This window comes from Bufo gargarizans, chromosome 2 (assembly GCF_014858855.1).
Source record: "Bufo gargarizans isolate SCDJY-AF-19 chromosome 2, ASM1485885v1, whole genome shotgun sequence".
Taxonomy (NCBI): Eukaryota; Metazoa; Chordata; class Amphibia; order Anura; family Bufonidae; genus Bufo; species Bufo gargarizans.
In genome coordinates, this window is record NC_058081.1 from 427,555,762 (window position 1) to 427,580,137 (window position 24,376).

Here is a 24,376-nt window from a genome sequence, read left to right on the forward strand (position 1 = left end):
AGAACGGCTCTTGCGTGATGACGTCTTCACGGCGTCACATGGGGACGTGCGCCCTGACATAGGGAACGCTGGCGTCTTCCCTGCGGTTTATCCGGCTCTGGTTATGTCTGCTCCTATTGATTTGGATGCTGCCCGCAAGACAATGGATCCAGCCTCAGTCGCCCTTAGCCTGGTAAGCCTCCTCTCTGTATCTAGGTTATACACCTTTTTTCACCCTAGGTGCCTGGTGCTGGGGAAATCTCTCATATTAAACTTAGTTCCATTTAATCCTTTCTTGTGATTACTCTTAGGGCAGATAAACCTCCATTGCCAAGGCACCAGGGGCTGAATCAAGCCGCAAAAAATGTTCTATTTGCCGGAAATCTTTTGCCCCTAAGGGCAAGAAATCTTTATGAACAAAATATACAGAAAAAATTGTGTCTGAAGAATCCCCCTCTATTTTGGATTCTCTGCACAATATAATTAAAGAAGAAGTGAATGCAGCAGTGAAATCCAGGCTGCTGCCTTCATCTCCCCAGGCCTCTACTTCCCATAGATCTGAGCTGTGCGAAGACAAGCCGATTACCCTGTATCAAAAAGTAAGTGGTTTCTGCAAGTTAAGAACCACGACCATCAGGAATGTCATGATCATATTAGGGTCACTAACAGCAACAATTCCCGTAGTCAGGTGGGCACAAAGCCACACCAGAATTCTACAGGCTTTTCTTCTAGATTCCTGGGACGGCGACAAAAGGTCCTTAGACAAAAAAGTCGCTATTCCACCACAAGTGAAATAATCTCTGGCCTGGTGGAAGGTAAAGAAAAATCTACAATTAGGAGTCTTTTGGCATCAGGAAGATAAACTCGTGGTTACTACAGACGCCAGGGGAGGTCACACTAAGGACTTAGTGGTTCAAGGTATCTGGGACCAATCCATGTCAGACGCCTCTTCAAATTTAAGAGGGCTCACGGCGGTTCACAAGGTCCTTCTAGCACTTCAAGCAAAAAGGCCTCTAGGTCACATAAGGGTCCTCTCGGACAATACTACCACTGTGGCCTACCTAAACAGACAGGGGGGTACCCGAAACAAAGCCCTGTCATCTGTGGCAAGAAGAATATTTCTGTGGGCAGAAGACCACCTGCTGTCTCTTACAGCGGTTCACCTGAAAGGGAGCAACAATTTAATAGCAGACTTCCTCATTAGACAAACTCTGAAGGAATGCAGTGGTCTTTGAACACCGAGGTGTTTCATCAAATCACTGAAATATGGGGCATGCCTATCATGGATCTATTCGCAAACAAAGCCAACCGAAAAGTGGCACGGTTTTTTTCCCTATCCCCTCAGGATCATCCGTATATCTTAGACACTCTGTCTTGCCCTTGGCCCTTGTATATTTCCCCCCATCAGCCTGATTCCGAAGACCTTGATGAAGGTGGCAGAAGAGAAAGCGCAAATAATTATGATTGCTTCTTACTGGCCCAGAAGGGCCTGGTTTCCGCTACTTCTAAGTCTGTCATCCGGTATATCCTGGAGCCTTCCTGTGAGTCCAGGTCTCTTACATCAAGGTCCGGTACCTCATCCAGAGGTCTCTTATCTGAGATTGACAGCCTGAAAATTGAGCGGCTAAGTTTGAAGAAGAAAGGGCTCTCTGATGCTGTAATATCCACCTTACTGAAAAGCAGGAAGAAAATAACCTCCAGAATATACCTCGGGGCTTGGAAGGCTTTTTTTGCTGTTTGTAGGAGATGAAGTTCACCAGGAACCTTTAGAGAACATCCCCAAAATCCTAGATTTTCTACAGATGGACCTAGAAAAAGGTCTCGAGTCCTCTACCCTTAAAGTCCAGATTACGGCTCTAGGGGTCTTCTTAGATACTAAACTATCAGAACACCCCTTAATCAAATGTTTTATTAAAGGGGCTATCAGAGACTCCCCTATAATCCGTACTTCTCTCCCTCCCTGGGACTTAAATTTAGGCCTCTCGGTCCTGATGAATCCTCCTTTTGAGCCCATTGAGGAAATCTCTCTGAAACTCGTAACTCTGAAGACCACCTTAGTTCTCGCCATCACTACAGCCAGAAGAATTGGGGAAATCCATGCTTTCTCCTGCCGTTCTCCTTATCTGCACATTTTTGATGATCGCATCATACTGAAGCACTGCTCTTCATTTCTCCCAAAAGTGGTATCTAGTTTCCACTGTAACCTAAAAATCGCCTTACCATCGTTTTGCCCCAATCCTTCATCACATCAAGAGGAAGAGTTTTATAACTTGGATGTGAGGCGGTGTGTGCTGGCCTATCTAAAATATTCCGAGTCATTCAGGATTTCAGGCCATCTCATTGTCCAGTTCCAGGGGCCTAATAAGGGTAAAGCAGCCAGTAAAGCTTCAGTCGCCAGATGTATCAGAGACACTATCACTTTATGTTATGATCAACGGAATCAAGATCCTCCAGCAGGCCTTAAAGCTCACTCGACAAGTGCCGTGTCAGCTTTCTGGGCCGAATCTGCCTCCGTCTCTATTGAACAGATCTTTAGAGCAGCAGCCTGGGCAAATCCGATGACTTTTTTCAAACATTATAGATTGGACGTGGTCCATAACCAGGACATCTCTTTTGGACGCATAATTCCTTTCTGCAGTGGTCCCCCCCCTAGTTTATTTCTCTGTAAATCCTCCTGTTGAGTACCGTTGGGGATGCGCCGGGAAAAGGGTTAATTACTCTTACCGGTAATTGGATTTTCCAATAGCCTCCCCAACGGCACTGGGATTTCCCTCCCTTATACAAAACTTTCTCTGAAGTTTCAGTCTTAGTTTTTTCGTATATGAATTAATATATACATTTTTTGTTTGGCATCACTACCGTGTACTTTATTTACTGACCTAGGTAAGGAGAGGAGGTCTTTTAAACTTCAGCTTCCGTGTTGTTTCCTGTCCGGGGGGCAGGGACACCCTCCTGTTGAGTGCCGTTGGGGAGGCTATTGGAAAATCCAATTACCGGTAAGGTAATTAACCCTTTTTCACCCTATAAGACAGAGGCTGCAGAACCGCACACAACTGCTGTACAATCCAATTGCACTATAATATACTTTCTATGTTAGAAAGTATATATACGTATATTACAACCCTCAGTATGTCACACCTATCGATAGCACACCTATACGAGTCCTTAAAAGGACTTTTGAGGCCCTATTAGCTAGCGTTTTGTGTCCCTAAGAGTCTGTCCCTGCTTCACAAAGCAACCACTCCCTACACTGGCAAAAGACTGAATGTAAAATGGCAGTCAGATCGGGTTTATTTATAGGGTAGAGGGTATGTTCATGTGCTGAAATGTCTCAATTGGCTGTCCTGTACCACCTGATGGATGTGTCATGGGTCAAAGGTCTTCGCAATGTAAAAGAATATGGCAAGCGCGAATATCGCCATATCTTCGCCCGTTCGGCAAACAGCGAACGAGCAAAGTTTGCCGCGAAACGACCGCCGGGCGAACAGCAAGTCCATCTCTACTCAGCACGTCAACATGACCTTTTTTGAGTAAGTTATCTAAAATAACATAGCACCAAACCCACCTGCTCAGTGTGGTATCTCTTTATCGAAACTGAAACCAAGTAGGGATTAGGCTACTTTCACACTAAAGTGTGAAATTAGCCTGAACGGATCCGTCCAGACTTTTACATTGAAAGTCAATGGGGGACGGATCCGTTTGAAGATTGAGCCATATTGTGTCATCTTCAAACGGATCCGTCCCCATTGACTTACATTGTAAGTCTGGACAGATCCGCTTGCCTCCGCACGGCCAGGCGGACACCCGAACGCTGCAAGCAGCATTCAGGTGTCCGCCTGCGGAGCAGAGCGGAGGCTGAATGCCGCCAGACTGATGCATTCTGAGCGGATCCGCGTCCACTCAGAATGCATTAGGGCTGGACGGAAGCGTTCGGTCTGCTTGTGAGCCCCTTCAAACGGAGCTCACAAGCGGACAGCCGAACGCTAGTGTGAAAGTAGCCTTAAAGGTGTTGTGCAGGCCATATATATTAATGACCTATTGTCAGGATAGGTCATCAATATCAGATCGGTGGGGATCTGGCTCCCCTGCCAATCAGGTGAGTGGTCATTTTGATCAAAAAGTATGCAATGTACTTCAGGTGCTGTTTAGAACCTATGCCAGCAGTAACATACCATACACATGTGACTGCTGAGGCCATTGACTGGCTGCCATAGTTACATGACCAAGCCACTTCTGGATCGGCAAAGATCCACAGAGCTGGGAATTGGAACTGTGGACACATGAGTGCTTTTTTATTTTGCACATGAAACTCCTAGACCGGACAACTCAACTTAAGGGGGTTGTTCAAGTTATTTTTATTTATTCCCCAGGATAGGTCATCAATTTCAGAACCGGGCACCCCAGACTATCAGCTGGTCGAAGAGTAGGCGGGCACCTTGCCATTGCTTACTTCTCTTCATTATTCACCTGTTCGTGGTTTAAACAGCAGCGGTGAGCAGGTGTACAGTATTTACACCTTAGCAGCTCCATGCACTTCAATAGGACGGCTTATTATACACTTGAATAGGAACGAGTTGTCCCATTGAAGTGAATGGGAAGGCTTCTTGTAATAACACCTGCTCACCACTATTGTTGTGATGGCGAGCAGATAAACAGTGACGAGAAGGCAGCGCTGGCAGAGTACGCACCTTCTCTTCAAACAGCTGAACAGTGGGGGTGCTGAGTGTCGGAGCCCTGCCGATCTGATATTGATGACCTATCCCTATAGATCAATAAAAATAACTTGGACAACCCCTTAAACATGTGAATATCTATTATTACTAATGTTAATGTTTTTTTTTTTCTTTTTTTTTTTCTTTATACAAGTGATTTTTATGAGCATGAAGCTTTAATGATGGAGGAAGAAGGAGCTGTTATTGTTGGGCTTCTTATGGGACTTAACATGATTGATGCAAATTTATGCCTCAAGGGAGAAGATTTAGATTCACAGGTAAGAGTGCAATAGAATTCAAAAATCAATTAAATGTTTTTTCTTTTAGGTCAAACATAAAAAATAGTAGCTTAGCTGCTATTCATGTGTTTGTGGTTTCATTATATCCGCAGTACATTTTTAATATACATAAACATCATTGTGTGCCATAATGATATGTTATATGATATGATACATAATATATTCTAGCTATGAGGTATCAATGCAAAATGTAAATCCCTCCATCTCTCCAAAAAATCTAAAGAAAACTGTCTATTAGTAAATTCTAAAGTGAAGTGGGGGAAAAATTTGTTTTCCTCATTTTGAGTTTGTTAGTCTAAGAAGGTGTTCTCCTTGTTTCATTTATTCATGGATGCATTTTTTTGGGCTTATAAAGATTATTGGAAAGAGTTATTGTCATAAAGAGTTATGTGGAGCACACAAACTTATAAATTTGGCTCCGCTCGTTAGGTAATTTTCTCTTCCTTTGTGGCTGGTATACTTTAATTTGCTATTTTGCAAAAAAAATAAAAAAAATATAGTAAATTTACAGCATTTTATGCCCCTGTTACTAGACACTTTTCAGCACTGTCCAGGAAGGTGCAAAAAGTGTGAAAAATGCATAAATAATCTGGTAAATGCCTTGTATTCAGGCGCATTTTTTTTAATTTATTTTTTAGTAAATCTCCCCCCTATATTTTTTTTTACTTATCTACTGTATATAAGTGAAACTAGATTTTAAAAAGGGTTTTATTTTTGGATTTCATATTACTTTGCTTGTAGACATTTGTGTTTTTTTTATTTTTTACTTTTTTGTTTTATTTATTTTTTCTTTTGCTGTTTTAGGTGGGCATCATTGACTTTTCTTTCTGTCTCAAGGATATACAGCAAAATGATAGTGAAAAAAAGTATGTATTACAGTTGAATTTCCTTTTTTTTTTTTTTTTTCTTTTTTTTTTTTACTACTTTTGTTTAAACATGTTGTGCCTAGAGATGAAGGAACACTAAACATAGAAAAGAATGATAGAAGTACAGATACAATGTAATTGCCCTCATTGTCAGCGTCCATTCACACGACTCTTTGTACTTTACAGTCTGCAAAATGCAGATCTGCAAGAAGTATGGATGGCGTCCTTGTGACGTCCATGTTGCATCCATTTTTTTGCGGATTCATTATAACAATGCCTTTTTCCTTTCCGCAAAATGGACAAGAATAAGACATGTTCTATCTTTTTTGCAGAGATGTGGGACGGACGTACGGTGTCCGCATTTTTTGCGGTCCCGTTGAAATGAATGGGCCCACATCCGTTCTGCAAATGATGAGGAGCAAAAATATGGTAATGTGACTGGGGCCACAGTCTGCAGGGTTTTCACTTCCTAAAAAAACAGCCTTGTAGAAATCCTGCCAAAATGCAGTTGTTAGTTTTCTGCTAATACAATGTATGTTCTATTTTCTACTTTGAAATGGCTGAAAAGGTTGAGATGTAACCATTTTTGCGTCCAATTGCAGACAGCAGAGGGGGAGGATCATGCTCCAGCCAATTGTCTTACAGCCAGACATTGGACAGTGAGGAAGAAGTGGAGTTACCTGTTGGTGCTCCCCCACATCTGCCTGAATTATAATAGTAATATGAGACAAAATAGAATCAAAGAAAAAGACAAGCTGTGTTAATGTCTTTACAAGGGGGATAGAAGAAGATAGGAGGGTTAATGGGTGGTAATTCCACCCAAATCCGCCTGTTCCTGAAAACCCGATGCGAGCGCCAATACTTTTAAGTGATGAGTATGTATAATAAATATATATTTAGATATATAATAGTTGAAAATATTTCGTACGATAGATGTGCCGTGGGTACGTATCCATGAGGCCGTCGTCCGTAGGCTCGACCAAGCCAATGTATGGCAGGTAAATACAGCATATAGGTTAAAACATATGGGTAAAAGCATGTATAAAAAGATACATGTATCAAATAAAATACTAAAGTATCATATACTTTTACTCACTTCACGAAGGGGGTGGTTTATCAGGATAAGCATAATACACCTGTAAACCTAACACCACCCCAGCCTGGATCACTTCTAGGATGTTACAAGATGAAGGCAGCCAATCACAAAGGGGCTTCTGTTCAGTTGTCTTTATTGTAGTATAAAAATCCGGCTCAACACGTTTCGGGACAGGCACGTCCCTTTTATCAGCAACAATTGCATATAATCCATAAGTATGGGTTATTTATACCCCGAGGGTACTGACAAAAAGACCGCCAAATGTATGTGGGAGGATCCTTTCGCCTGACACTTTCTGTCAGGCGACAGCCGTCCGGAAGCAGAAGTGTCAGGCTGTGTTGGTGCGCATGATCGGAAGGGTGCGCGATGCTGTGGCCGGAGTTGGTGCATGTCAGTCTGGAACGCATCTTTTTCTTGTGCGCATGCCCAAGAACTTTGAGCATAGCGCTTCCTCCTGGAGTGACTCGGCGGCCTTTTCGCAGGTCTGGAAGTTGCATTCCGGTAGTGGTGAGTTCCAAGCTGGAACGCATGTTCTTTTTCTGACCAATAAGGTTTCTTTGGTTAATCGGTCTCAGTTTGTCATCAGTGATGGCCAGTTCCCATTGTTCACCCGCGAACATACAGGTCCTTCTCAAAAAATTAGCATATTGTGATAAAGTTCATTATTTTCTGTAATGTACTGATAAACATTAGACTTTCATATATTTTAGATTCATTACACACCAACTGAAGTAGTTCAAGCCTTTTATTGTTTTAATATTGATGATTTTGGCATACAGCTCATGAAAACACAAATTTCCTATCTCAAAAAATTAGCATATTTCATCCGACCAATAAAAGAAAAGTGTTTTTAATACAAAAAAAGTCAACCTTCAAATAATTATGTTCAGTTATGCACTCAATACTTGGTCGGGAATCCTTTTGCAGAAATGACTGCTTCAATACGGCGTGGCATGGAGGCAATCAGCCTGTGGCACTGCTGAGGTGTTATGGAGGCCCAGGATGCTTCGATAGCGGCCTTAAGCTCATCCAGAGTGTTGGGTCTTGCGTCTCTCAACTTTCTCTTCCCAATATCCCACAGATTCTCTATGGGGTTCAGGTCAGGAGAGTTGGCAGGCCAATTGAGCCCAGTAATACCATGGTCAGTAAACCATTTACCAGTGGTGTTGGCGCTGTGAGCAGGTGCCAGGTCATGTTGAAAAATGAAATCTTCATCTCCATAAAGCTTTTCAGCAGATGGAAGCATGAAGTGCTCCAAAATCTCCTGATAGCTAGCTGCATTGACCCTGCCCTTGATAAAACACAGTGGAACAACACCAGCAGCTAACATGGCACCCCAGACCATCACTGACTGTGGGTACTTGACACTGGACTTCAGGCATTTTGGCATTTCCCTCTCCCCAGACTTCCTCCAGACTCTGGCACCTTGATTTCCGAATGACATGCAACAGTCCAGTGCTGCTTCTCTGTAGCCCAGGTCAGGCGCTTCTGCCGCTGTTTCTGGTTCAAAAGTGGCTTGACCTGGGGAATGCGGCACCTGTAGCCCATTTCCTGCACACGCCTGTACACGGTGGCTCTGGATGTTTCTACTCCAGACTCAGTCCACTGCTTCCGCAGGTCCCCCAAGGTCTGGAATCGGTCCTTCTCCACAATCTTCCTCAGGGTCCGGTCACCTCTCCTCGTTGTGCAGCGTTTTCTGCCACACTTTTTCCTTCCCACAGACTTCCCACTGAGGTGCCTTGATACAGCACTCTGGGAACAGCCTATTCGTTCAGAAATTTCTTTCTGTGTCTTACCCTCTTGCTTGAGGGTGTCAATGATGGCCTTCTGGACAGCAGTCAGGTCGGCAGTCTTACCCATGATTGCGGTTTTGAGTAATGAACCAGGCTGGGAGTTTTTAAAAGCCTCAGGAATCTTTTGCAGGTGTTTAGAGTTAATTAGTTGATTCAGATGATTAGGTTAATAGCTTGTTTAGAGAACCTTTTCATGATATGCTAATTTTTTGAGATAGGAATTTTGTGTTTTCATGAGCTGTATGCCAAAATCATCAATATTAAAACAATAAAAGGCTTGAACTACTTCAGTTGGTGTGTAATGAATCTAAAATATATGAAAGTCTAATGTTTATCAGTACATTACAGAAAATAATGAACTTTATCACAGTATGCTAATTTTTTGAGAAGGACCTGTATGTGGGCTGCCATCTTTTTTCACAAGTCCGGCGAGGCACAGGTAAGCCCTGGCCATCCCTGTTTGTCATGTCTTTATCAGGATAATAGTGTTTAGATTTGTTGTTGGGGCATATAAAGGAGTCTCTTAAATATAAAAAATCATTGTGGTGACATTTTTTATTTTTTTCCCCCGAATTCACAGACTATGTATAAAACGATGTAAAAAAGTGAAATAAAATAACCTAAAAGTGGATATACTGCTTGCCTCGTTATTTTCACTCTTTTTTTTTCATTTTCATATTTTTGGATATATATGGTTCCCCTGTGTGATCATGTGAGTGTAGAAATACAATGATATTCATGGGATATATGTATGTTATGAGAGAGATGTACACAGAGATGTACAATAAGATCAGGGTCTGGGATGGTGTAGGAGGGTTGTATTGGGGTTGTGATTTGGGGTTCTTGAGATCTATCTATACGCAATACCATTAAATGCCATGACCTTAGGTCTAATGTGTTTTGTTACTTCCAGTGCTATGTTAATTAATGTGCTGTAATAAGCCATAATAAGTTAATAGATCAATAAATAGATAGATAACTACATAGATGTTTTTTTTATTTTTTTTATGGGGGAGCTGGTGGGGATAAAACGATATGGGGAATTGGGCATAAAACAGAGTGACGTCTTATTAGGACCTGTATTTTGTTATTATATATATATATATATATATATATATACACACACCTATACAGTGTGAATATTTAGTAGTTAACTTGACAAGTGTTTCATTTAAACCATATGGAGTAAGGGTATTAACTTGTTATATCCAGAACATCTCCTTCCAACATAATTCCAATGGAATTACTTTAAGATCTAGGGGATTACCCTCATGTGACAAGGAATAATAGCGTGATACACTGTGTGTCAAATATTGATTGTTGAAATATTATTTTCCCTATGGGGTGTGATAGGTGAATTTCTTTTTCTGCTGTTTTGATCATTTGCATTTTTTAACGCCACATTTGGAGGAGCCCTTAAACTCTGATGTTTTTCTGTATGTTTGTTCAGTTTTTTGGGGATCCTGTTTTTTAGGGCATGATGGGGCCAGAATATTTTTAAGAGTTTTTGCTCTGCGGAAAGTAAGTCTGGGTATTCTTGGTATCTCTTTGCCTAATATGGGGTCTTTTAGTAGTACAGACCAGTGTATTTGTCTAAATAATACAATAGCAAATACAATGGAAACAGATACATTCCTCCCATAAACACACCCAAAAGGACACAGATCATCCCCTGCCCCACAAACAAAGTAGAGGTAAAAAAAACCTCCAACATACACTTTCCTACCCTTCCTTCCCCCAACCCAAGCATCCGAATTCGACATCGACATCTCGATCTACACCACACCCCAAGCACCCAACAAACATATACCAACTGACTTCCCCAACCACACATCTGAAACACTGCCAGCTACAGCTACATCAACACTCATTTCACCTATTTCTCAACACTCCTAAGGCCTAGACAACATTGGGGATACATCATTGACAAATACTGACCAGGATAGGCCCCCTCCTATCTCCCCATTAAATATCACCACCCACACAGTCAGTTCATCCTACCCAAGCCCTGACCAACATTTTTTAGACCTACACCCCAATCTAACAGAAAGTCCTCTTCTAGAACACTTATCTTCGTTCAGCAAGACAGGACACTGGGGACTTTCACCTTCTCTCATACAACCCCCGCCCCGCTTAAACATATCAAGCACACAAGTACTGAACACACTTATCTCCACACCAGGGCCCTCCTATCTCCTCTGACCGAAATCGCAAGAACCACTGAAAATCACCAATTTCTACAGTCCAATTCCGAACCCCAAAAAAAGACCAAACCCCACTGCAGAGGATGTAGAGGTGGTAAGAAACGATCTACCAATAAACAAAAAACACAAACCCAAGATCAATTACCATAAAATCAGATTTCGAATCATTAAAATAAATAGGTATCTTCAATCTATCTGGTTACACCCTAAAAGAAACCAAGGTCCAACTACTTAGCAAGGGCCTCTCCTTTTGCCCCACCAGCAAACCAGACCTATTTGAGCTATTCGTAGACCTGAATTAGAAGACTAACCCTTCAACGCCACTTCTGCATTAAAAACACTGGGATAAACAAAAACCTGCGACCCAAAATCACCAGAACAGATGACGCCACGGCCTCCACTTCATCAACACTGGTCCAAATTGACGATGATACATACACCCCAGAACCAATGATTACCATAAAACTCCCATTAAAAAGCAAATCCTCATTTTACCTTCTAGAAAGTAGAGGTCCACACCTGGAAAGCTACTACAATATGGTTCTAGATGACCTAAAAGAAGCATTTCCCTCAATTAAAGATCCACTACCCAAAGATAAAAGAAAAAATAAATTAAAACCAATATCCCTCAAACCTGCACCTGACAACCTCAACAGCAACCTTAAAAGAGCATTAAAAAGTCTCAAAGATAACCAAAATATTGTTATAAAAAATGCTGATAAGGGGGATGAATAGTCGTACTCGACACCAGCCAATATGAAAAAGAAGCCAAAAGGATTTTATCAGACACAGACTACTACAGACCCCTTACAGAGGATCCCACCACAAATTTCAAGAACCAACTTCATGACCTTATTCAGAACGGATCCGTCTGCATTATAGTTTAGAAAAAATTCTAAGTGTGAAAGTTGCTCAGACGGATCCGTCCAGACTTTACATTGAAAGTCAATGGGGGATGGATCCGTTTGAAATTAAGCCATATTGTGTCAACTTTAAACGGATCCGTCCCCATTGACTTACATTGTAAGTTTGGACGGATCCGTTTGCCTCCGCACAGCCAGACGGACACCCGATCGCTGCAAGCAGCGTTCGGGTGTCCGCTTGCTGAGCAAAGGACAAACGGTGCCAGACTGATGCATTCTGAGCGGATCCGCATCCACTCAGAATGCATTAGGGCAGTACAGATGCGTTCGGGGCTGCTTGTGAGAGCCTTCAAACGGAACTCGCAAGCGGAGTCCCGAATGCTAGTGTGAAAGTATCCTAACTTATTATGGCTTATTACAGTACATTAATTAACATAGCACTGGAAGTAACAAAACACATTAGACCTAAGGTCATGACGTTTAATGGTATTGCGTATAGATATATCTCAAGAACCCCAATACAACCCTCCTACACCATCCCAGACCCTGATCTTATTGTATATCTCTGTGTACATCTCTCTCATAACGTACATATATCCCATGAATATCATTGTATTTCTACACTCACATGATCACACAGGGGAACCATATATATCCAAAAATATGAAAATAAAAAAAGAGTGAAAATAACGAAGCAAGCAGTATATCCACTTTTAGGTTATTTAATTTAACTTTTTTACATCGTTTTATACTCTTTATAGTCTTTGAATTCGAAAAACAAACAAACCAATAAATGTCACCACAATGATTTTTATACTTCAGAGGCTCCTTTATATGCCCCAACAACAAATCTAAACACTATTATCCTGATAAAGACAAGACAAACTAAGACGGAATAACCAAAGAAACCTTATTGGCCGGAAAAAGAACATGCGTTCCAGCTTGGAACGCACCACCACCTTAATGCAACTTCCGGACCTGCACACAGGCCGCTGAGTCACTCCAGGAGGAAGCGCTATGCTCAAAGTTCCTGGGCATGCGCACAAGAAAAAGACGTTCCAGACTGACACGCACCAACTCCGGCCACACAAAGTATCACGCACCCTTCCGATTATGCGCACCAACACAACCTGACACTTCTGCTTCCGGAAGGCTGAAAATTCGGCAAAAGGATCCTCCCACATACTTTTGGCGGTCTTTTTGTCAGTACCCTCGGGGTATAAATACTCCATACTATGTTTTTATGTATATATATATATATATCCAGTAATTTATTGTTTCCATAGCATCATCACGACGGCATACAAGGAGATTGACCCCTGACCTCTGTAGGGGCAGGAACAGAGAAAGGTTAAATACCCTCCTCCCACCACCAACACCAGTGTTTCCTGTCCCTACAGAGGACAGGGCAGAGAAAGGTCTCCCTGTATGCAGGGAGATGAAGCTAGGAATTCAGTCCGGATACCTTAAGAAATCGCTGGCATCCTGCATGGCATCCCCCTGCCCTCCCGCTGTCCAGTACTAACGCTGGGCAGGGGTGTGGGGCTCTACCTCGTCCCGATTTTCGGGGCCTGTTCCCTGGCGCAGTCTCCCTTCCGGCATCATCGCGGCTGGGTGCGCGCCGGCGCATTGGGCGCATATGTATGACGTCACGGCCGGCGACCCGGAAGTGACGTCAGTGGCGGCAGCGTGGAGCTTAATTTAAAAACCGAGGCCTGCTCCGGACAAACGCTCCCAGGATCGGTCCCCCACTGGCGGAACCCTTACCTCTCGAAGGAGCGACCAAGCGACCATGTCGGTACCGGAGCGGTCCCCCAGAGCTGAGCCGCCGCCAGCGCTTCTAACTGTGAGTCCCCTTCGGGGGTGGTTATGAATGGGTCAGGGAGTCTGTTGATCCCCCTCTCCCACGATGATATAGGGGGGGGGGGAGAGGAGGAGCGAGCTCTTGCTCCATGCTCAGTGCAGCTACGGCAGGGCGCAGGCTCCTACATCCACTCCCCCGCCGCGCCCCCCCCCCTCCTCTTGGTGGGCCATATCCCTTATACTTTGCCGTTTCATCTCCTTTAGGCAAAAGAAACCCCGAAAAAGATGGGGAAGTCACTCAAATGTGTCTCCTGCTCTAGTAGACTCCCTGACGACTACCCCAAAAAACTGTGCAAGCCTTGTATTTCAAATATCGTACGGGATGAGGCACCCTCCCTAAAAGAGGAATTAAAAACTATGATTCAGGAGGAGATCCGTTCATCCCTGGCCCACCTGTCCACTAATCCCCCCGATTTGCCGCAACCAAAGAAGAAGCGGGCTAGATCCCCATCCCCCTCTGATATAGAAGTCGTTGCGGAGGAAAGTGCCCACTCTGTTAAGTCGTGGGAGGAGGGGGAGAGAGTCTCTGACTCAGACGACGATGGACGTAGATATTATTTTTCTACGGAAGAAATGTCCGACCTTCTGAAAGCTGTAAGGTCGACTATGGGTGTGGAGGAGGTACAACGTACCCATTCGGTACAAGAAGAGATGTTTGGGGGCCTGAGGGTTAAGAAGACCCGTGTGTTTCCGATCAATGAAAGCATTAGGGACATGATCCTTGATGAGTGGACAGACCCAGAAAAACGACTGGGAGTCCCGGCAACGTTCAAAAATAGGTTGCTATTTGATCCGGAGGAATCTAAAATTTTCAATGAAATTCCCAAGATTGATGTACAGGTGGCCAAAGTGAACAAAAAGACGTCCCTTCCATTCGAGGATGCCTCCCAACTCAAAGATTCGATGGATCGTAAGGCGGACAGTCTCCTCAGGAAATCCTGGGAGGCGTCCATGTTTAACGTTAAAACCAATATTGCGGCTACTTCAGTCGCCCGGTCCATGTATCTTTGGTTGGGAGAGTTGGAAACTCATATTAAAGACAGAGCGTCTAGGGAGCAGATTCTGGAGTCTCTCCCCCTTCTAAAGTCGGCCACGGCCTTCCTGGCGGATGCCTCTGCCAAATCGGTTCGGTTCTCCGCCAGAGATGCAGCGCTCTCCAATGCAGCTAGGAGAGCCCTCTGGATGAAGTGTTGGTCGGGGGATAAGACATCTAAGTTAAAGCTTTGCTCCATCCCCTTTTCCGGAGAATACGTGTTTGGCCCGGTGCTAGATAAGATCCTAGAGAAGGCCGCGGATAAGAAGGGGTTTCCGGAAGATCGCCCTTCCAAACGCCGGTATCCTTTTCGCCCCCCCTCGGGTCAAGAAAAGAGTTACAGGGGAAAAGGGAAATCAGGGCGTTGGAGTTACCCAAAAGGAGGAAGAGGAAGAGGTCAGTCCTTCTCCCAGCAAAAACCTTCAGATAAGCAATGACGCCGGAGTGGGGGGAAGACTCTCAAGATTCCTGGGATCATGGGAATCCATCTCCCAGAACCCCTGGATTTCCAAGGTAGTCGGTACAGGCTATCAGATAGAGTGGTCTTCAAGACCCCCAAACAAATTTTCTCTGACACGGTTCCAAACGAACCTTTGGCAAGGAGTCCAGAAACTTCTTCAGATGAATGTAATCTCTCCGGTCCCACCTCTAGAAAGAGGCAAGGGTTTTTATTCAACTTTATTTTTAATCAGGGAAAAAGAAGGTACCTTTCGGACGATCATAAACCTGAAGCCTCTAAACAAATTCATCCGTTATCAGAAATTCAGGATGGAGACCCTAACATCTACAATCCCTCTGTTAAGCAAAGACGTCTTCATGTGCACTATAGACCTGCGAGACGCTTATTACCATATTCCCATTCACGCCAGCTCCCAGTGTTTTCTCCGGTTTGCAATCCAGGATATATCAGGAAACGTCCATCACTACCAGTTCAGAGCCCTTCCCTTCGGGATTTCGTCTGCCCCGAGTATATTTACCAAAGTGGTGGTAGAGATGGTTGCCTTCGCCCGAAGGCAGGGACTCATGATAATCCCCTATTTGGACGATTTCCTTTTGGTCAGCGAAAGTCGCAGCCAAATCAATTCCAATCTGAAGGTCTTTCTCTCCATCCTAGACGACCTGGGGTGGATCGTAAACGAGGAAAAGTCCGTCCTCACCCCCTCAAGAGAAGTTCGTTTCTTAGGTATGATCCTGGACTCCCGAAAGCAAGCAGTGTTCCTACCTCGGGACAAAATATCAGTTCTCCAACAAAAGGTCAGGTCCTTTCAAAAGAGAAGATCTTGCCCTATCAGAGAGGCGATGAGCATGCTGGGTCTGCTGACATCTTGTATTCCGGCAGTCCCCTGGTGTCAAATACACTTCAGACCCCTTCAGTCCTGGATACTGAGTGTCTGAAACAGGTGCCAATCCTCTCTAGATCGCCAAGTAAGTCCTCCATCTCGGATTCTGCAGTCCCTAAATTGGTGGAAAAACCACGAGAACCTATCCCGGGGAAATCCCTGGCAGAAGACTCCCCAGTTGCAGGTAATAACAGACGCAAGTCTGTCCGGCTGGGGCGCAAAGGTCGGGGACCGTATATTTCAGGGCACTTGGCCAGATTCGATCAGATCCCAATCATCGAATTTCAGGGAGCTGAGAGCAGTCTGGGAAGCATTGAGGGCGGCAGAGGAAATGTTGTGTCATCATCATATAAAGGTGCTATCGGACAACACTACAGCCATTGCCTACCTCTCCCATCAGGGGGGAACCCGGTCCGTAACCCTTCAGGCGCTGGCAACAAAGATCTTTGCCTGGGCAGAACAGAAGGTGGCCTCTGTATCGGCAGTTCACCTGAGGGGAATACTAAATCAAGAAGCAGATTTTCTCAGCCGCCACAGGATCGATCACACAGAGTGGTCTCTAAGTCCAGAAGTCTTCAGGTTAGTGGTAAGGAAATGGGGGTTGCCCGACGTAGATCTGTTCGCCACCAGGGCCAACTCAAAAGTGGAAACATTCTGTTCCCTAAACCCCAGGGACAGGCCTCATACATTAGACGCCTTCGCCATCCGTTGGCATTGGAATCTATGCTATGCCTTCCCTCCACTTCCTCTAATCCCGAAGGTGGTGCAGAAAATTCTCCAGGACAAGGCCACGGTGATTGTGATCGCTCCCCTGTGGCCAAAGAGAAGTTGGTTCTCATCTCTCCAGAGACTTTCTCTACAGGATCCATGGCCCCTTCCGGTACGGGAGGACCTACTCCAGCAGGGCCCAGTTCTACACCCAAATCCGCAGTTTCTGAAATTAGCAGCTTGGATCCTGAGTTCCAAACCCTGAAACTTCAGGGACTATCAAACGAGGTTATTGCTACTCTGAAAGCTTCCAGGAAGAAGGTAACGTCAGCAATCTACCTTAAGATCTGGAGACGTTTTTGTTCGTGGAGTGGGGATGAATCGCCACATTTACATAAACCTAACATCCAAAGAATACTGGACTTCCTACAGCGGGGTCTAGATCTGGGACTTAGGCCCTCTACCTTGAAGGTCCAGATCTCAGCCCTGGCTTGTTTTTTTGACCAAGATATAGCCGGTCATCGTTGGATCAAAAGATTCATCAAGGCAGCGACAAGGCTCCGCCCAACGATCACCGCTCGTGTCCCTTCCTGGGATCTGAACATCGTTCTTACAGGCCTTACCTTACCGCCCTTTGAACCCATGTCTGACTGTCCTATAAAATTATGGTCCTTGAAAACGGCCTTCTTAATTGCGATAACTTCGGCCCGCAGAGTAGGAGAATTGCAAGCCCTATCGATCAGGGAACCCTACCTCCGTATTCTAGATGATAGATTAATTCTCCGTCTGGACCCTGGTTTTCTCCTCAAAGTGGTATCAAATTTTCATCGGAGCCAGGAAGTTACCCTACCTTCCTTTTGTCAACACCCTGCTAATGACAAAGAAGCCACATTTCACTCTCTGGATGTTAGACGGGCAGTCTTAAACTATATCACTGTGACGGAAAAGTTTAGGAAGTCGGACAGCCTACTAGTTCTCTTCGGAGGAAGACTTAAGGGCCAGAAAGCCTCCCGGTCATCTATAGCCAGATGGCTCAAAGAAACTATTAGTCTTTGTTATCAATTACAAAACCTTACATGTCCAGTCCACGTTAGGGCCCATTCCACCCGGGCCATGTCCTCCTCTCAGGCTGAGAGAGCTGGGGCTTCTCTGGAGGAAATCTGTCGTGCTGCCACTTGGTCCAGCATTCATACCTTTATAAAGCACTATCGCCTGGATCTTTCCAGATCATCTGATCTGTCCTTTGGGCGGAAAGTCCTCCAGGCTGTAGCCCCCCCCTTAACTGATATATTTTTTATATCTCCTTGTATGCCGTCGTGATGATGCTATGGAAAGACCGGAATTAGACTTACCGGTAATTCTGTTTCCATGAGATCATCACGACGGCACGTTATTCCCTCCCTTGATTCAAATTATTTGACCTACCCAGGTCTCTAGAAGGTATGGAGTAATACCTTTTTTCTTGTTTTTTACTGTTCTCCACCACCGGGTTGCTCTGTGTGATTTTGGAAACACTGGTGTTGGTGGTGGGAGGAGGGTATTTAACCTTTCTCTGTTCCTGCCCCTACAGAGGTCAGGGGTCAATCTCCTTGTATGCCGTCGTGATGATCTCATGGAAACAGAATTACCGGTAAGTCTAATTCCGGTCTTTTTATTATATAATAAATAGTTTTTATATTTAATAGCACACATGATTGGCAAATAACGAGTGCCCTCCATCGTTCCATTTTTACTCATTTATATGGTCTATCTCCTGCAATGCTCTTGCAGCCTGCAGTATGTACAGTCATGTGAAAAAATTAGGACACCCTTTGAAAGCATGTGGTTTTTTGTAACATTTTTAATAAAAGGTTATTTCATCTCCGTTTCAACAATACAGAGAGATTAAAGTAATCCAACTAAACAAAGAAAACTGAAGAAAAGTCTTTTCAAGATCTTCTGTAAATGTCATTCTACAAAAATGCCTATTCTAACTGAGGAAAAAGATAGGACACCCTCACATGTATTCCCTCTTAAATTGGCTCAGATCTCACACAGGTATATCACACCAGGTGCACATAATTAGTAGATCGTTACTCTGCATGTTGAATGAGGCTTGCCCTATTTAAACCTCAGACATTTAGTTTGGTGTGCTCCTGACTGTTGAAGTGAGAGTGAGCACCATGGTGAGAGCAAAAGAGCTGTCAGAGGACTTCAGAAAAAAGATTGTAGCAGCCTATGAGTCTGGGAAGGGATTTAAAAAGATCTCAAAAGATTTTGAAATCAGCCATTCCACTGTCCGGAAGATAGTCTACAAGTGGAGGGCTTTCAAAACAACTGCCAACATGCCCAGGACTGGTCGCCCCAGCAAGTTCACCCCAAGAGCAGACCGCAAGATGCTAAAAGAGGTCTCCAAAAACCCTAAAGTGTCATCTCGAGAACTACAGCAGGCTCTGGCTACTGTTGATGTAGAAGTACATGCCTCTACAATCAGAAAGAGACTGTACAAGTTTAACTTGCATGGGAGGTGTGCAAGGAGGAAACCTTTGCTTTCCAAGAGAAACATCGAGGCCAGACTGACATTTGCCAGAGATAAAGTTGACAAAGACCAGGACTTCTGGAATAATGTTCTTTGGACAGATGAGTCCAAAATTGAATTATTTGGACACAACAGCAGAGGACATGTTTGGCGTAAACCAAACACAGCATTCCAAGAAAAGAACCTCATACCAACTGTGAAGCATGGAGGTGGAAGTGTCATGGTTTGGGGCTGCTTTGCTGCAGCAGGACCTGGTCAGCTCACCATCATAGAATCCACGATGAATTCTACTGTGTATCAGAAGGTGCTTGAAGAACATGTGAGACCATCAGTTAGAAAATTAAAGCTGAAGCGGAACTGGACCATGCAACATGACAATGACCCAAAACATACTAGTAAATCAACCAAAGATTGGCTGAAAAAGAAGAAATGGAGAGTCCTGGAATGGCCAAGTCAAAGTCCAGATTTGAATCCCATTGAGATGCTGTGGGGTGACTTGAAAAGGGCTGTACGTGCAAGAAACCCCTCAAACATCTCACAGCTGAAAAAGTTCTGCATTGAGGAGTGGGGTAAAATTTCCTCAGACCGATGTCGAAGACTGGTAGATGGCTACAAGAACCGTCTCACTGCAGTTATTTCAGCCAAAGGAGGTAACACTCGCTATTAGGGGCAAGGGTGTCCTATCTTTTTCCTCAGTTAGAATAGGCATTTTTGTAGAATGACATTTACAGAAGATCTTGAAAAGACTTTTCTTCAGTTTTCTTTGTTTAGTTGGATTACTTTAATCTCTCTGTATTGTTGAAACGGAGATGAAATAACCTTTTATTAAAAATGTTACAAAAAACCACATGCTTTCAAAGGGTGTCCTAATTTTTTCACATGACTGTAGGTCACATGATACAGAGCACGAGATTGCCCATGAATGAGCACAGATCTAATATTTCCAAGGAGGTCCTGAGTAATAGTGTCTCTTGACATTTTCTATCAGCACGTAATAAAGATATATCTGGTCCAAGTATCGCGATTCTTGAACAAATGAGTGATTTTGTTAATGATAGATTACATACTTTGATAAAGCTAGAATCCTTTTGGATTTTTAAGTTGAACACCCTGGTACCGTTTGGTCTTAACGAGACCATAGAACATGTCAAGTTTTAATTATTTCTTGCATAAATAAAGCACCAGCAACCAAAAAGACAAGAAATACAGGTCCAGAAAAAAATATATAACACGTTTTATTAATCCGTAATAGCACAAAATACAGATATATAAAAATTCATGAAAAAATCATGTGTAGGGTAGTGAATGTTTTAAATAGGGGCGCTTCCACTAACAATTTAGAACACAATATAGAAAATGAGGGAGCTTAAAATATAACTTTTACTAATAGACTTTTTAAGAAAATAAGCGCCACAAACAGATGATTGAGGTATGGCTAAAAAATATGGAACAGTCTTACCATTCCGACGCACCCTGATCGGGATCAGCCTAGCGTGGTGGAAATAATACCGCGTCTGGGCCGATGATTAGATGTGGTCGTAGGTTGTTTGAAGATGTAGACTGGTGCAGGGAACCACTGTCCCTAGTAAGCCCTGGATGGGGAGGGGGGCATTGCTAATGTTCACCTGCCTGTATACACAGAGTTCCTACCCCGCAAGGGGCGGCCCTGTCCGGATACCTTACCCTAAGATAGAGAGGGATCCCTGTTTATGCCCGATAGGATTGTTCCCGACGTGTCACGTTTCAAGTGATATATCATCAGGGGAAAAAAATCCAAGATGTGCAAAAGGTAATCCTTAGATCAGTGGATCTCTAGGATTAGAAAGAAGAGGACATTGATGGTCCTATGGAAAGGAGGACCCCACAAATTTGTTAGGGGGCGCCTCTGGTGCAGCTGAAGATATCATTTCAGCTGCCCCAGAGGCGCCCCCTTGCGGGGTAGGAACTCTGTGTAGTCAGGCAGGTGAACATTAGCAATGCCCCCCCTCCCCATCCAGGGCTTACATGGGACAGTGGTTCCCTGTACCAGTCTACATCTTCAAACAACCTACGACCACATGTAATCATCGGCCCAGACGCGGTATTATTTCCATCGCGCTAGGCTGATCCCTATCGGGGTGCGTCGGAATGGTAAAACTGTTCCATATTTTTTAGCCATACCTCAATCATCTGTTTGTGGCACTTATTTTCTTAAAAAGTCTATTAGTAAAAGTTATATTTTAAGCTCCTTCATATTATATATTGTTCTCTATATAAAAATTCAATATAAGTATTGCTGAAAAACACTGGCGGGAAACAAAAAATCTCCCCATACAGAGTGTACCCTGGCGGAACAAGCATCACTCAGTGTCTCATAGAGTATTAAATAAAATATAAAAATATTTTTTTTTGCAATACGGGGGCGGAGCTAGCGCCTGAACTGAATGGAAGCATCCGGTTAGAGCTCCTGCTTTCAACCTGCTGAGGGAACGGCTATCTTCAACGCTGAGAGCTCAAAATGGTCAAATATGGTGGCCAGAAGCAGTGTGACCAAGCTGCACAAGCTAAATCTTCGCCTGCGGTCTCAGACATGACGAAATATCTAAAGAAGCAGCCGGCAGCCGGCCCGGCCAAAGAATCCAAGATGGCCGCGGCTCCCGGCGGCGCTCCACGAGGCCGCACTACAAGCTTCTCTGAAGGAGAGGAAGACGCGGAGGAAGAGGGTGAGTCCCGCAACCTCCCGGTGTCACGTAGCTTTATTAAGCAGGCTTTAGAGGAGGCAATGCACCCTGTAATCTTGAAACTACAGGAGGTGGCTCAGGACATTCAACAGATAGGCCACAGAGTGGATGCGCTAGAAACTGCGCACGCAGCGACGCTTGAACACAGCGCTGCAGTCACTAAATCGCTATCTGCCTGTCAGTTTCATTTTAACCAGTTATATTCCTCCCTGGAAGACCAGGAGAATAGAGGAAGGCGTAATAACCTCCGGTTTAGAGGGATCCCGGAGACGATCTCCACCACAGACATTCCGAACGCCATTACAAAAATAGTCACTTCCTTGCTGGGAGAATTTGATCCAGCCATGCTGATAATAGAACGGGCACACAGAGCTTTGCGCCCCCGTCCTAAGGACACTGATCCCCCCAGGGACGTGATATGCCGTTTCCTGAACTACCAGGATAAGGAAGCAATATTGAAGGCTGCCAGAATTGCACCGTCGATTCTCCTGGAGGAGTCGCAGATACAGATATATCAGGACTTATCACCATCTACCCTGCAAAAAAGGCGATTTTTGAGGCCCCTTACATCATTGCTTAAAGAAAAGAAGATCCTCTACAGATGGTCCTTTCCGTTTGGATTGTCCTTCTTAGCTGATGGAAAAAGGATCATGATATCATCCTTCTCGGACTTATCGGAAGCTTATATAGCTTTAGACTCTCCTCCTTTGAACATTCCTGACTGGGACAAAGTTCAGGATATTTCAGCTTTACCAGCTTTGCCTGCTCCCCAGCCTTGGGAGACCACTATAACGCCGAAGAAGATGAGGTCCAAGAAGTCCAGAGATGTCTCAACGCCAAAAAAGACCCACTTCTCACAGGATGGCTCCTGAATTCTTGGTGTCATTTGTCTTTGATTTTCCTTCCTCTGTTCTCCTACTGTCCTGTCAGTCCCTCTCTATTTGTGGTCCGCTATACTGTTATTTTTACCTAGCTTTAATGTCACCTTTCTTTTATAGATCTGATCTATGCTTTTGTCTCTTATGATTTTATGATTTATATTTTAGGCCGGTTCCCTCCCTGATGCAGGTTACTTGTGAACTTGTTTCACTCTCCCCCTACCCCATTTGATAGTTGCTGTCCATGCGACTTCACATGTTGTTGTTGTTCCACTTAGTGTGGTCTCAAGTTTTTGTTTCTATGTTACTATGGTGTAAGTCAGGGTCCATGGATTCTATTTTGCTCATTATGCATCGCTATGCTTCATATGTTCTTATGGTCAAGAAATGTCTGAACTAGTAATTGTCTCTTACAATGTGAAAGGGTTAAGGTCCCCCTCTAAACGAAGTCAAATCTTCTCTCTCCTCTGGAAGGAAAAAAGTGCAGTAATTTTCCTACAAGAAACTCATTTTAAGCAAGATAACTTTCCAAACCTGTCATTCACTAAATACCCTACTTGGTATCATTGTGGCGCGGATGGGGCGGCATCTAGAGGGGTCAGCATTGGTTTCAGGCGTAACACCCCATTCACCTATCAGAGTCATGTTCAAGATCCAGAGGGCCGTTACATTATATTAAAAGGAAAAATCGGTCAAACCTTGTACACTTTTGTTAATGCCTACGCCCCTAATGCTGACCAAACTAGATGGATTGCCAGCCTCCTATCTTTAGTTGAGAAACATAGGGAAGGTATACTAATATTAGCAGGGGATTTGAATATGCCTCTTAATCCCCTTTTAGATACGTCTTCAAGAAAATCAGCTCTCCCCTCTAAGGCAATCAAAGCTACTCTGGCTAGAATGTTCAAACTTGGTTTGGTTGATGTGTGGAGATGTCTTAATCCTAATGATATTGATTACTCTTTTTTCTCGGCAGCCAACAACTCATATAGCAGAATTGATTATGTATTATTCTCCAAAGAACACTTGCAACTCTGCTCTTCGGCGAAAATAGGGTCCATGACGCTATCAGATCATTCACCAGTCTTCTGTTCCATCCGCCCTTCACAAGGTATGGGTAAGAAATCTGGTTGGAGGTTCAACGAGTCCATCTTGGAAAATGCCAAACATAAGAATAAAATACTTTCCCTCCTAAAGGAATATTTCCAAATTAATCATACTTCTGATACTTCCCCAAATACCCTATGGGATGCCCATAAAGCCTATATAAGGGGACAATTGATAAGCCTATGCTCCTATTTGAAGAAAGAGGCCGACAGAAAAATAGACTCCCTTCTTACCAGGATTAACAACTTGGAGAAGACTCATAAAATTTCTTTATTGCAACTTCACTTATCTGAACTTATTTTACTCAAAACAGAGCTTAAAAATTTACTAAACGAGCGCTCTGCGAAGTATTTTTTAAGCTCTCAGCAAAAATTCTTTGCTCATGGCGATAAAGCAA

The 24,376-nt window shown here is 43.8% G+C and overlaps 1 protein-coding gene across 2 annotated transcripts in view; it reads left to right on the top strand.

Moving 5' to 3' along the window:
• Positions 1-24,376, top strand: part of LOC122928258 (RUN and FYVE domain-containing protein 1-like) — a 139,666-nt gene that overhangs the window by 29,877 nt on the left and 85,413 nt on the right. The window contains exons 5-6 of one of the 2 annotated variants that reach the window (XM_044280916.1): positions 4,846-4,969; positions 5,795-5,856. The exons of the other annotated variant lie outside the window; for it this stretch is intronic. Of the exons in view, the coding sequence (XP_044136851.1) occupies positions 4,846-4,969; positions 5,795-5,856 (186 nt within the window). The remainder of the gene's footprint in view (positions 1-4,845; positions 4,970-5,794; positions 5,857-24,376) is intronic. 2 annotated transcript variants of the gene reach the window in all.